Source organism: Chlorocebus sabaeus, chromosome 13 (genome assembly GCF_047675955.1).
Source record: "Chlorocebus sabaeus isolate Y175 chromosome 13, mChlSab1.0.hap1, whole genome shotgun sequence".
Lineage (NCBI taxonomy): Eukaryota > Metazoa > Chordata > Mammalia > Primates > Cercopithecidae > Chlorocebus > Chlorocebus sabaeus.
In genome coordinates this window covers 78,635,038-78,648,466 of record NC_132916.1, presented here as the reverse complement: position 1 = coordinate 78,648,466, position 13,429 = coordinate 78,635,038, and the positions used below count along the sequence as shown (strand labels likewise).

General features: G+C 41.2%; 1 protein-coding gene and 1 non-coding gene across 3 annotated transcripts in view; one reads left to right on the top strand and one right to left on the bottom strand.

Annotated features, from left to right (window-relative positions):
• Nucleotides 1–11,901, top strand: part of KATNA1 (katanin catalytic subunit A1) — a 63,380-nt gene extending 51,479 nt beyond the window's left edge. Inside the window, exons 5-11 of one of the 2 annotated variants that reach the window (XM_038002277.2) lie at nt 1,459–1,580; nt 3,356–3,461; nt 4,963–5,121; nt 8,414–8,540; nt 9,117–9,251; nt 9,574–9,700; nt 11,543–11,901. In XM_038002277.2, coding sequence (XP_037858205.1) covers nt 1,459–1,580; nt 3,356–3,461; nt 4,963–5,121; nt 8,414–8,540; nt 9,117–9,251; nt 9,574–9,700; nt 11,543–11,741 — 975 coding nt within the window. In that variant the 3' untranslated portion in view covers nt 11,742–11,901. The remainder of the gene's footprint in view (nt 1–1,458; nt 1,581–3,355; nt 3,462–4,962; nt 5,122–8,413; nt 8,541–9,116; nt 9,252–9,573; nt 9,701–11,542) is intronic. The other variant, XM_038002278.2, reaches the window with a different exon arrangement.
• A 124-nt stretch (nt 11,902–12,025) lies between these two features.
• On the bottom strand, nt 12,026–12,160 carry LOC119625514 (small nucleolar RNA SNORA2/SNORA34 family). The gene has a single exon (XR_005241707.1). It is a non-coding gene; the product is annotated as a small nucleolar RNA SNORA2/SNORA34 family (small nucleolar RNA).
• Nucleotides 12,161–13,429: the final 1,269 nt, after the last annotated feature.

Sequence of the window (13,429 nt, the reverse complement as noted above, 5' to 3'; positions counted from 1 at the left end):
TGAGGAAGCTAGGTTCAAACAGTTTGTGTTCTAGCAGTTTAACACCTACTGGGCCCTATTACACAGTTTCTCAAACTCTGCAGTCGGAATGGACATTCTACCCTCATTCCTTTTCCACATTGATTTTCTCTCTCTACATTTTATCACAGCAACTGCCCAAAACCCAGCTTCACAAAAATATGGCATTATTGAGGCCGGACGGAGTGACTCACACCTGTAATCCCAGCACTTTGGGAGGCCAAGGTGGGCAGATCCCTTGAGGTCAGCAGTTCGAGACTAGCCTGGCCAATGTTCTGAAACCCCATCTCTACTAAACATAATTAGCCGGGCATGGTGGTGCACACCTGTCATCCTACTCAGAAGGCTGAGACAGGAGAATTGTTTGAACTCAGGAGGTGGAGGTTGCAGTGAGCCAAGATCACACTACTACACTCTAGCTTGGGCAACAGAGTGAGACTCTATCTCATAAATAAATAAATAAGGCATTATTGAAGAGGATATAGCAGTCTTACGTAGGAATTGTGAACTACCTCGAGCTAGCAGTTCACACAATGTTCAACAGCTGTTGCTGTGTTTCTTTCATAAATTTAAAGTATCCCACAGTACCTTGCGAGTTTGCCATTGTGTCCTGGGTATTGAGTACATAGTTTGGGAACTGTGGCCCTAATGACTGTCATCACAGAGGGTGAGAGGAATCCCATGTAAGGACTGAGATGTGTCTTTTGGAGGGTAGTGGGAATAATGAAAAGGGATATTTTTAGGAGCATTGACAAGGGCCAAGTAGGTGTTTAAAGACTGAGCCATAGTCTTGGCTAAATAAGCCAAGTCTTTAATCTGATCTCCTCTAAAGGATTGAAATACATTTTGTGTTTATCTGATATTTGCTTGCGACCACATTTATCTGAGTATTAATTTTTTTTATGCTAGCCAGTTCATATGCATGGTCATTTTTATTTCCCTTTGATACTTTTGATACATCAAACCAATGTTGATATAGAAGGATGACTTAGAGTCTTTGATCCTATCCTTATTATTGTACTATTGTGTTAGCTTTTTTTTTTTTTTTGGAGACAGAGTCTCGCTCTGTCACCCAGGCTGGAGTGCAATGGCACGATCTTGGCTCACTGCAAGCTCCGCCTCCTGGGTTCACGCCATTCTCCTGCCTCAGCCTCCCGAGTAGCTGGGACTACAGGTGCCCGCCACCACGCCCAGCTAATTTTTTGTATTTTTAGTAGAGACGGGGTTTCACCGTGTTAACCAGGATGGTCTCGATTTCCTGACCTCGTGATCCACCTACCTCGGCCTCCCAAAGTGCTGGGATTACAGGCATGAGCTACCACGCCCAGCCAAATGATGTATTAGCTTTTTAAAGGATGTCACTTGAGTCCAATCTGTGTTTCTGACTCACAGAAACAAAATAAATGAATCAAAAGCTCTTGTTTTTTTCTCTTGATGTAGAACAAATCACCTGCTGCAGTAACAGAACCAGAGACAAATAAATTTGACAGTACCGGATATGATAAAGACTTAGTAGAAGCTTTGGAAAGAGATATAATTTCCCAGAATCCCAATGTTCGATGGTAAGTCATATCACAACCAAATAACTGGGTGCTGATGTTGCTTTTCGAAATGGAAAATGGAGAATATACTGAAGAGCAGAACTTGAGGACAGACCTGGAGTATGTACAGCATGAGCATAATTTCCCTGCATTCAGCCTGTTCCAATTTTTGTCTGAGAGTCTGAGGTTTTTGTTTTTGTTTTTTAGAGACAGGTTCTCACTCTGTTGCCCAGGCTGGAGGACAGTGGCTTGATCATAGCTCACTGCAGGCTCAGACTCCTAGGCTCAAGTGATCCTCCTGCCACAGCCTTCCAAGTAGCTGGGACCATAGGTGCACACTACCACATCTAGCTAATTTTTAAAAATGTTTTGTAGAGATGGAGTCTTGATCAGGCTAGTCTTGAACTCCTGGGTTCAAGTGATCCTCCTGCCTCAGCCTCCCAAAGTGCTAGGATTACAGTCATGACCCATTGCACCTGGCCAAGGCAATGATTTGTATGTATGTGTGTTGCTTATTATCTGTAGCATCCTAGAAATGCTACAGATAGAGCAGTGGTTCTCAACTTTATTAATATTACATGTAATCAAAGATCTGTAATGTATTACAGTGAGTTAAAGTTAACTTTTCCACAAAGTTAGGTATATTATATTTCTGTTAAAACCTTAATGATTATTAGGTATGGGTTTGAATTATATTAAAAAATATTGGGGGCCGGGCGCGGTGGCTCAAGCCTGTAATCCCAGCGCTTTGGGAGGCCGAGGCGGGCGGATCACGAGGTCAGGAGATCAAGACCATCCTGGCTAACACGGTGAAACCCCGTCTCTACTAAAAAATACAAAAAAATAGCCGGGCGAAGTGGCGGGCGCCTGTAGTCCCAGCTACACGGGAGGCTGAGGCAGGAGAATGGCGTGAACCTGGGAGGCGGAGCTTGCAGTGAGCCGAGATCCGGCCACTGCACTCCCGCCTGGGCGACAGAGCGAGACTCCATCTCAAAAAAAAAAAAAAAAAAAAAAAAAATGAGCCAGGCATGCAGTGGGCCGAGATGGTATGGTGCCACTGCACTTCAGCCTGGACGTTAGAGTGAGACTCTGTCTCAAAAAAAAAAAAAAAAAAAAAAAAAAATGGGGACATTAATATTTTATACAATGAAAATAGTTTTTTGTTTTGTTTTGAACAGAAATTGCCACATGTAGCAATAGTAGTAGGTACTCTAGTGGTTGGAGATGACTTTATAGCAATCTCTATGATACTCTTTAACCTTGGCATCTACCTCTTAATAGAGCTGGAGGCAAAGCAGCTATGTTGTAGCGTGTCTTTGCCTTATACCCTTTTTATTCTTTATGCTTTTTTTTAATTAAAAAAATGGGCTAATTGTTTCTAAATCATGGAGGTTATGGAATGAGGACCATAAAAGCAGGAGTTTAAAATGAGATGACACAGAACCCTGAAGAATGTGCCTATAGACTATGTTCTCATGATCCAGGCTAAAAACTGTCAACTGCCAAGAACTGAAGAAAACATTGTGCTCTTTATATATCTGCTGGTTGACATGGTGGGCCTCATTGCAGTGTTAGTCCACCCGTGCTCTGAGAGAGGCTCACCATTCTGTCAGCAGTGCATATATCTGCTGGTTGACACAGTGGGCCTCATCACAGTGCCTTAGTTCACCTGGGCTCAAAGAGCGGCTCACCATTCTGTCAGCAGCGCAACATCGTGTGCTTCCAGTGGTTCTCACGAGTGACTGCATAGGCATGTATCATCTAAGGGGTTGTTAATAAAATGTCCTCTCTTTCAGGGATGATATCGCTGATTTAGTAGAAGCTAAAAAGTTGCTTAAGGAAGCTGTAGTGTTACCAATGTGGATGCCTGAATTCTTTAAGGGCATTAGAAGACCATGGAAAGTAAGTTTATTACTGTGATGGCATTGTCAAAGTAAATGGCAGCATGTTGATACAGACAGCCAATATTTATCTATATTGGGAAAAGTGGAGGGAGAAAGTAGAGTAAGGAAATTTTTAAATTAAAAGGTATATGTTGTGCTGCTGAGAATTTTGTTAGACCATAAGCTATTGCAAGATTTCTAGAATAAGAAATACATACAATGTGATCTTTGGAAAGTGGAATACATGATTAAAATTTAGAATTTGGCCGGGCGCGGTGGCTCACGCCTGTAATCCCAGCACTTTAGGAGGCTGAGGCGGGCGGATCACCTGAGGTCAGGAGTTTGAGACCAGCCTGACCAACATGGAGAAACCCTGTCTCTACTAAAAATACAAAATTAGCTGGGCATGGTGACGCGTGCCTGTAATCCCAGCTACTCGGGAGGCTGAGGCAGGAGAATTGCCTGAACCTGGGAGGCGGAGGTTGCAGTGAGCCGAGATCACGCCATTGTACTCCAGCCTGGGCAACAAAAGCAAAACTGTGTCTCAAAAAAAAAAAAAAAATTAGAATTCACCCCATTTAGAATGAGCTTGTATTTGCAAATATGACCTAGTCAGCTAGTGCAGAAATGCTTATTATGTCATGTTGCATGGTTGTAACCTGTATTTTGGGGATTGTTCTCAATAAATTAATGGGAAATACCTGCATGTGATAAATACTTTTTAAAGTCATGGGCTGATCTAAAAAAAGACCATCAAAAAAACCTTTCTTGGATTTGGAAGACACACTAATAGGTAACTCTGCATGTATGAATAGTTGTAAAAATTCTTTATACATTAAGTGATAAGCAAGATACAAAATGATAGACATACTTTGAATAAATTATATATATATATTTTTTGTTTGTTTTGTTTTGAGACGGCGTCTTGTTCTGTCGCCAGGCTGGAATGCAGTGCGATCTTGGCTCGCTGCAACCTCTGCCTTCCAGGTTGAAGCGATTCCCCTGCCTCAGCCTCCCGAGTAGCTGGGATTACAGGCACGTACCACCACGCCCAGCTAACTTTTGTTGTATTTTAGTAGAGACAGGGTTTCACGTGTTGGCCAGGATGGTCCCGATCTCCTGACCTCGTGATCTGCCTGCCTCAGCCTCTCGAAGTGCTGGGATTACAGGTGTGAGCCACCATGCCTGGCCGAATACGTTATTTTTAAAAAACCTAATTTGTCTGAGCAAAAGGACAATCAGGATATAAATTCAGATGTTAATGGTACCTCTGTTAGGGTGTTGATATTATAAACTACTTTTTCTCATCTTTGAGTTCCAATTTTTAATAATATGGTTATCTTCTTTTTTAATGGGAAGAGTAAGTTTGTGACAAAGTATTCTCCTGTTTATCTGTTTGTCTTTTATTTGTCTTGATATTATATATAAGTTGGTTGAAATTTCCTACTTAGTAATGACATTTTTATGAATTAGAACAATGGCAGATAAATCCTCTGCTTAGGCTATTATATTCGCAACAGGGAGTACTGATGGTCGGCCCACCTGGCACGGGGAAGACGCTCCTTGCTAAAGCAGTAGCTACAGAATGCAAGACAACATTCTTCAATGTCTCTTCATCAACTCTGACTTCCAAATACAGAGGAGAATCTGAGAAGCTTGTTCGTCTTCTGTTTGAAATGGTGAATGTTTGAGACAGCTCTAATGATTCCTTACCTCTCTAAAAGGGGAGAAAGAGAGCTGTAACTATCTCTGGTGTATGGAATAGTTAGGCAGGATGCCATTTTCCCAGAGTATGATTCGGTGTCCTTAAAGCTAGCTTTCTTTACAAACATGAATAATTAGAGTTTCTCTTTGTCTCTTTTTCTCCAAATGTAGATCCAAATCTACCAGTTTTGGGGCATGCTCACATTATGGGATCTGCATTACTAATCTTCTGTAGGAATCTGAAATTATTGTGTTTTTTAAATCCATAGGTTTAGTTATGATAACCACAGTATTGTAACAATGATGCCAAAAGGTGAGAATCGTAAGTTATTGTGGAACTTAGGTTACCTCCAATCTATTAACTATATCAAATGCCTTCATTTTAATGACCTAATCTTTGGATTAGGTTCTTTCTTCCCCCAATACAAATCAGAGTACCAAGAGAAGAAATGTAATTCAACAAGTTCTGATAGAGTGTTTAGATTGAATTCCACAGCCTTTTAAACTTCAGACTTTGTTAAGCTTCACTGATTACTTCTTGCCTCTAAGAAACAGAGTACTTTTATGTAATTAGGATAGAGTTATGCTATTAGTGACAAAGATGTGAATGTTTTTTTATTTTGAAATGGGTTCTCACTCTTGCCTAGGCTGATATGCAGGAGCATGATCACAACTCGCTGCAGCCGTGACCTCCCAGGCTCAAGTGATCCTCCCATCTAAGCGTCCCAAGTAGCTGGGACAATGGACATGAGCCACCACACCCAGCTAATTTTTTTTTTTTTTTTTTTTTACAGATGGGGTCTTGCTGTGTTGCCCAGGCTGATCTCGAACTCCTGGGTTCAAGTGATCCTCTTGCTTCAGACTCCCAAAGTGCTGGATTTACAGGCAGGGGTCCCCAATCCTGGTCAAGACATGAATTCTATTCTTTTAAACAGGGTCTCATTCTGTCACCTAGGCTGGAGTGCAGTGCTGCAATCTCAGCTCACAGCAGCCTTCACCTCCTAGCCTCAAACGATCCTCCCACCTTAGCCTCCTGAGTAGCTGGGACTACAGATGTGCACTACCATGCCTGGCTAATTTTTGTATTTTTAGTAGAGATGAGGTTTTCCCATGTTGCCCAGGCTGGTCTTGAACTCCTGACCTCAGGTGATCTGCCCTCTTGGCCTCCCAAAGTGCTAGGATTACAGGTATGAGCCACTGTGCCTGGCCTTTTTTGATTTTTTTGTAGAGATGAAGTCTCACTATGTTGCCCAGGCTAGTCTAGAACTCCTGGCCTCAAACAGTCCTCTTGCCTAGACCCCATAAAGTGCTGGGATTACAGGCAAGAGCCATCGTGTTCAGCTTTTTTTTTTTTTTTAAGATAAGCTCTCACTATGTTGTAAAGGTTGTAGTGCAGTGGTTATTCACAGGCACAATCATCGTGTACTGCATCCTCCTCTCTAAGCCTCCCAAGTAGCTGGGACTTCAGGCGTGTACCACTGTACTCAGCATTCAAGCCAAGCCTTATTTTTATTGTCCTTAGGGTAATGAACTCTCAGAGAAATTAGCCCTCATTTTGTCATAGTTCCAGCAAAAGTCCATCGATTAATATTAGGCCTGTTTTGAGTTTCATATCTATGCCTAAACTCCTTGTTTTTGATCAGAGAATTGGAGTGCTCTGATTGGCCAGGCCTGAATAAAACCCCTGGAGCTCCAAGTAGAGTTAGCCTCTTTTAAAGGAGTGGAATAGGAATGAAAGAGGGGCCGGGCATGATGGCTCACTCACGCCTGTAATCCTAGCACTTTGGGAGGTCGAGGCTAACAGATCACTTGAGGTCAGGAGTTCAAGACCAGCCTGGCCAACATGATGAAACCCCGTCTCTACTAAAAATACAAAAATTAGCCGGGTATGGTCATGTGCACCTGTAATCCCAGCTACGTGGGAGGCTGAGGCAGGAGAATCGCCTCAACCTGGGTGGCAGAGGTTGCAGTGAGCTGAGATCGTGGTGTTGCACTCCAGACTGGGAGACACAGCAAGACTCCTGTCTCAAAAGAAGAAAGAGAGAAAAAGAAAAGGAAGGAAGGAAGAAAGGAAAGGAAGTAAAGGAAGGAAGGATGATTTGCAAATGAAAAAGAGGCTTCTTTTACCAGATGTGTGCTGTGCAGGGAGAACCAATTGGTGTCCTCTACAGTACCTTCCTGGGCCAGCTAAACCCAGGACACATAGCCTTTACGTGAAGTCAGATCATTCTACATACCCTCAGTATGTGGGAAGAATCAGTCTAGTCACTTTTGCTTGGTGTGGCAACAGATTGAAATTTAATTTGTGTTGATGTAGGTTCTTTTGATAGATGGTTCCTAAAATTTGAGAATTTTCTTGGATGTTTTAATGATGATTAAGTTCACTCTTTCCCTCTCCATTTCTCGAAAAAGTACAAAAATATTTATACATAGAAACCCAAGTATTGACTCTTCTTTAAAGATGAAATTATCCTGCTAGGTACAGTGGCTCATGTCTGTAATCCTAGCATTTTGGGAGGCCGAGGCAGGAAGATTGCTTAAGTCTAGGAGTTTGAGACCAGCCTGGGCAACATAATAAGACACCATCTCTACCAAAAAATATAAAAATAAGCCTGGTGTGGTGGCACACACCTGTAGTCCTAGCTGCTCGAGAGGTTGAGGTGAGAGGATTGCTTAAGCCCAGGAGCTCAAAGTTGAAGTGAGCTAAAATCTTATCACTGCACCCCAGCCTGGATGACAGAGCAAGACCCTGCCTCTTAAGAAAAATAAATAAAAAACGGTTGCATTAGAAGCCATACTTTAGCTGTTCTAATTCTATCCCATCTCCCCAATATTAGTGTGAAAGATGCACAGTGTGGCAAGCTCGTTAGCTGTTTTGTTGTTTTCTTTCTTTCCTCGTTTTAGAGACAGGTTCTCACTCTGTCACCCAGTCTGGAATACAGTGGTGTGCTGTGATCATAGCTCACTGCAGCCTTGAACTCCTGGCCTCAAGGGATCCTCTCACCTATTCCCCTGAGTAGCTGGGACTCGGGCACGTGTAACCACACTCAACTAATATTTTAATTTTCTGTAGAGATGGAGTCTTGCTATGTTGCCCAGGCTGGTCTCGAACTCTTGGGCTCAATCCATCCTCCTGCCTCACCCTCCCAGCGTTGGGATTACAAGTGTGAGCCACTGCGCCCAGCCTCCCTCAGCTGTTTTCTGATTGCTAACCTGTGGATTATTTTAAAATGAAATAGCTTGGTATTGCATGCTTTTTTCCTTTAGGCTCGATTTTATTCTCCAGCTACCATATTTATTGATGAGATAGACTCCATTTGTAGTCGCCGAGGGACTTCTGAAGAACATGAAGCAAGCAGAAGGGTGAAAGCGGAGCTGCTGGTTCAAATGGATGGTATCTATGTGTTTAGCATGAGTTGACCAGGGACGGGAGGTTGTTAGGTATGGCGTCTCCAGCTCCAGTTGGTCAAACGTTACTCATACTGCTAACCCAAGGCTTTTAATAGGTATTCATAACTTCAGATGGACTAGAGGGGGTGGCAAGTAGTTCCTGATAGTGACGGTAATAGATCTGGTACACTGACAGTGGTGACAAGTCAGAATTAATGGCCACCCACAGGGCGCCCTTTTGGTATATACAACTATCTTACTTTAGCTATGAAATTGAAATAAAAATAAATGCAGATAAATTGGCCTTAGAGTTTATGTATGCTTTGAAAAAGATACATTGTTATGTAGTTGAACTGATCTGGCTTTCGATTAAATCTATTTTGAGTCATATATTTGCTTACTACAGAACTCACTTTCTTTGGATTACAAATTCACGTATGTACCAGTTAAGTCTTAAGGAGGCTTGAAGACTATGCTTCCTTGTATTGTACTAAATATCTGATGATCTTTAAATAGCTGAGCTTTATTTGGTATAATCCAACTTACTATCTTTTTCACTCTCTCCTTACCCTGATTTTAGGTGTTGGAGGTGCTTCTGAAAATGATGACCCTTCCAAAATGGTTATGGTTCTGGCAGCTACTAATTTTCCCTGGGATATAGATGAGGCTTTAAGACGACGCCTTGAGAAACGAATCTATATTCCTTTGCCATCAGGTATCTTCTTTTCAATCTCATCAGAAAGCCTGTTAACTTTCAGGTAGTTTTGTTTAGAGAATGTAAAATTTGGTATTAACTAACTTTCCCGAAGAGATACATGAGGAGTATCTTCCCTTACAGTACTAGTTAGGCTAAATGCCTTAATAATAAATAGTAAGGAATTAAAAAGTAAAGAATGGCTCTTGAATTAAGCAAATGATCTCTTCTTAGAGATCCAGTTCTTACTGGAAAACAACATCTCACACAAAGATGATTTGAGACAACAGTATACTATGTTTATGCTGCAGGCTTACATTTTAAAATTTGTTTCTACCATTAGCAAAAGGCAGGGAGGAGCTATTACGAATAAGTCTACGTGAGCTGGAATTGGCTGATGATGTTGACCTTGCAAGTATAGCAGAAAACATGGAAGGTTATTCAGGTGCGGACATTACCAACGTGTGCAGGTATGGATTATCACGGAAACATAGGTTTTTGTAGGCATAAACTTCTAATATGAAGTTTCTTGGTTTTGTTTTTTGAGACCAAGTCTTGCTCTGTCACCCAGACTGGGGAGTAGAGGCGCATTCACAGCTTACTGCAGCCTGAAATTCCTGGGCTCAAGTGATCCTCTGACGTGAAGTTTTTATGCTGAATTAAGATAGATCAATATCTTGGTGGTGGCTCACACCTGTAATCTCAGCACTTTGGGAGGCCAAGTGGGAGATCACTTGAGCCCAGGAGTTTGACTGGCCTGGGCGACATAGCAAGACCTCATCTCCATGAAAAAATTTTAAAAATTAGCTGGGCATGGTGGTGCCCACTTGTGGTTACCACCTGCTCCAGAAGCTGAGGCAGGAGGATTGCTTGAGCCCAGGAGGTTGACGTTGCAGTGAGCCATGATTGTGCCCCTGCACCCCAGCCTGGGCGACAGAGCAAGACCCTGTGTCCAAAAAAAAAAAAAAAAAATGATGAATACAGACTCGCATTTTCCAGTTTTTTGTTTGGTTTTGTTTTGTTTTTTGAGACAGACTCTCGCTCTGTCACCCAGGCTGGAGTGCAGTGGTCTGATCTCAGCTCACTGCAACCTCTGCCTCCTGGGTTCAAGTGATTCTTGTGCCTCAGCCTCCTGAGTAGCTGGGACTACAGGTGTGTGTCACCACACCCAGCTAATTTTTGTATTTTTAGTAGAGATGGGGTTTCACCATGTTGGACAGGCTGGTCTCAACTCCTGACCTCAAGTAATCCGCCTGCCTCAGCCTCCCAAAGTGCTGAGATTACAGGCGTGAGCTACTGTGCCCAGCCCCCCATACATTTTGTAGACAGGGTCACAAATTCTGGTTTTGTTGGTGTTAGCAAGTACTGGTAAGATATCTGGGTATCTTTCATGTCAGTGAAGAGTCTACAGTTCATTTGAAAGCTACAAGTTCAAGAAGCTAATGTTAGGATAAATTGTGTAAAATAGAACATCAATAATTGTCTTGGATTAAAAAAATTGTTGGTGCCTTTGTTCACTATATTATAAAATAGGAAATGATTGTGAAAAATATTGACTTGCCATATGCACAGAGTACAGTCTCATTCTCAGTGAACTTATCCTAAATGTGATAGAATAGCAGTAAAAAGAAAAAAAGACTGTCTTTAATCCAGCTGGTTCAAGTCGGTTTTGTCCTAATCTAAGTATTAGTAGAGACACTTAATTACCCAGGGGCTTGACTGCGCTCATTTCCTCCTCTCTGAAGTGAGCATCCCACACAGGGTTCTGAGGATTAAAGCTAAGGTGAATACATCAATCAGCTGTATTGCTATCCCTTTGCATAAATGGTGGCTGCTATTAAGGATAAAACTTGGTAAAAGGAAAGAGCTATTTGAATCTGAAGTTTTTTTTTTTTTAAACACAAATAGAGGAGAAAGGAGAAACCACTGAACGTACCTAGCTTTTCCTCTACATGGAGAAAATATTTAATTTTCTTAACAGGTTCTCTTCTGACTCTGTGATGCTTATTCTTAATTTTATTGAATAGTTATAATGAAATTCAAATTGCTAGCTTTAATACCCCTTTTACTTTTTCTGGGGCTTTATATTCAGTATTAATTATTTAAATTAGCATCCTATTTCATTACAGATTTAACTGCTTAAAAAACACAACCGGCTTTGTATTCCAATAAGCTTCTCTACAATACTACATATATATAATTAGAGAATGCTACAACAGATCAATTGAAAATGTTTCTATTAACAGGTTTTCATTTAACCAAAGTAACACTTTGTCTGTTGTTATTGTTGTTGTTTTTAACTTAAAACCTAGGGATGCGTCCTTGATGGCAATGAGAAGGCGCATTGAAGGTTTGACTCCAGAGGAAATCCGAAATCTTTCCAAAGAAGAAATGCACATGCCTACAACTATGGAGGATTTCGAGATGGCTTTAAAAAAGGTTTCTAAGTCAGTGTCTGCTGCAGACATTGAAAGATATGAGAAATGGATATTTGAGTTTGGATCATGCTAAATTCTCACATGTAAATTGTGAGAAATGTGCCTTAAGTGTTTGAATATTAAATGCAGTAATTCATTGCACTGAGTGCTATATTTTTTTTAACTTTCATAATGGTAAGATTTTTTTTAAACCCTTATGATTCTGAATAAAGGCAATATTTTTAAGCTGAAAATTTGTTTTACTTTAGCATTACTAGATTTCTATTTCACTGACCACAAATGTTACAACACATATGTTACTTAGCTTGGAAAGCTGTCTTTTCTCTTTTTTCTTTGCTTTTTCTATTTTTTTCAAGACTGTGTTTCTTCCAACTGAACTGGCCATTCATATTGGGATTAGCCAATAGACCATAAGACAGACATCAATCTTGGCTCTTGTTTGAAACCAACAGCTACAATGGCAAACCACCACCTGTCTTGATTCGAGGCCTAGGAAAGCTGTCTTTATATGCACTTCTAACTTGGCATCTTCTCTCCCACTGTTTGCTGCTGTCACTCCTTCTAGGGAGGAAAAAATTGGCTCTAGCTCCAGTTAAACTTTACCCATTGCCTCTGGGTGCCTGTGGATAACTGAAAATCCCTGAACATTTTTACACAGTAGCTAATTAAAGCATGAGCCAAGCCCGTAACACCTGGTGTTATGGTAGCTTCCCTTCACCTCCTGGGAGAGTTTTAAAGACACATTTTACTTTGCATTTTAAAAAGAAAAAATAAAAGTCTTACTTGACTTTGATTTTGCCTACATAAGAGGCTGCACTTTAGGCAAATAATAGGCATTTCTAAACCTGTGCTGCTTATAGTACTCTAATCACTCATTAACTCATGCATACTAAACATAGCTAAAGTAATAGTTAATGGTATAAGTTAGTAAGTGAAATAAAAGTTAATGGTATAAAATTTAGGTAAGATTTCCATGTGTGACTGCTTAGAAAAAAATAATTTACCATGTTATCACAACCATAGAAAACAGAGCCTCAGGAGATTGCAGACCTTGCTATGGTCCCAAGTCTTACTGAGAAAGAAAGAAGCCCGGATAGGGATCTTCTGACTGCAAAGTCTACACTCTCCAATAGACCATGTAGCCTCCTAAAGTTTTTTCTTCACTAGAATCTGTAAGCTTATGCTTAACAGATTAAGACCATGTCATCATTTGGAGTTAGAACTGGTGCTTTCTAATAACTTACGGAATGAGAAAGGGTGTAAAGAAAAAGTGTTACTAGCTGGTAACTCTAGGATCAAATTACAAGTTGCAGGGTTTTTTTTTTTTTTCAGCAGTATTCCATGCAATGTAACAATTAAAGTCTGGCAAAATGAAACATCACTCCTTCATTCTACTTCTTGTCATCCTCTCCACCCCCACCACACACATATGTTTGGCCTAAATATAAAGTGGTCTCAAAAAAACCAACCATGGCCGGGCATGGTGGCTCACGCCTGTAATTCCAGCACTTTGGGAGGCCTAGGTGGGTGGATTACCTGAGGTCAGGAGATTGAGACCAGCCTGGCCAACACGGTGACACCCCATCTCTACTAAAAATACAAAAATTAGCCGGGCATGGAGGTGGGAGTCTGTAATCCCAGCTACTCAGGAGGCTGAGGCAGAATTGCTTGAACCTGGGAGGCGGAGGTTGCAGTGAGCTGAGATCACATCATTGCACTCCAGCCTGGGCAACAAGAGTGAAACTCCATCTGAAAAAAAAA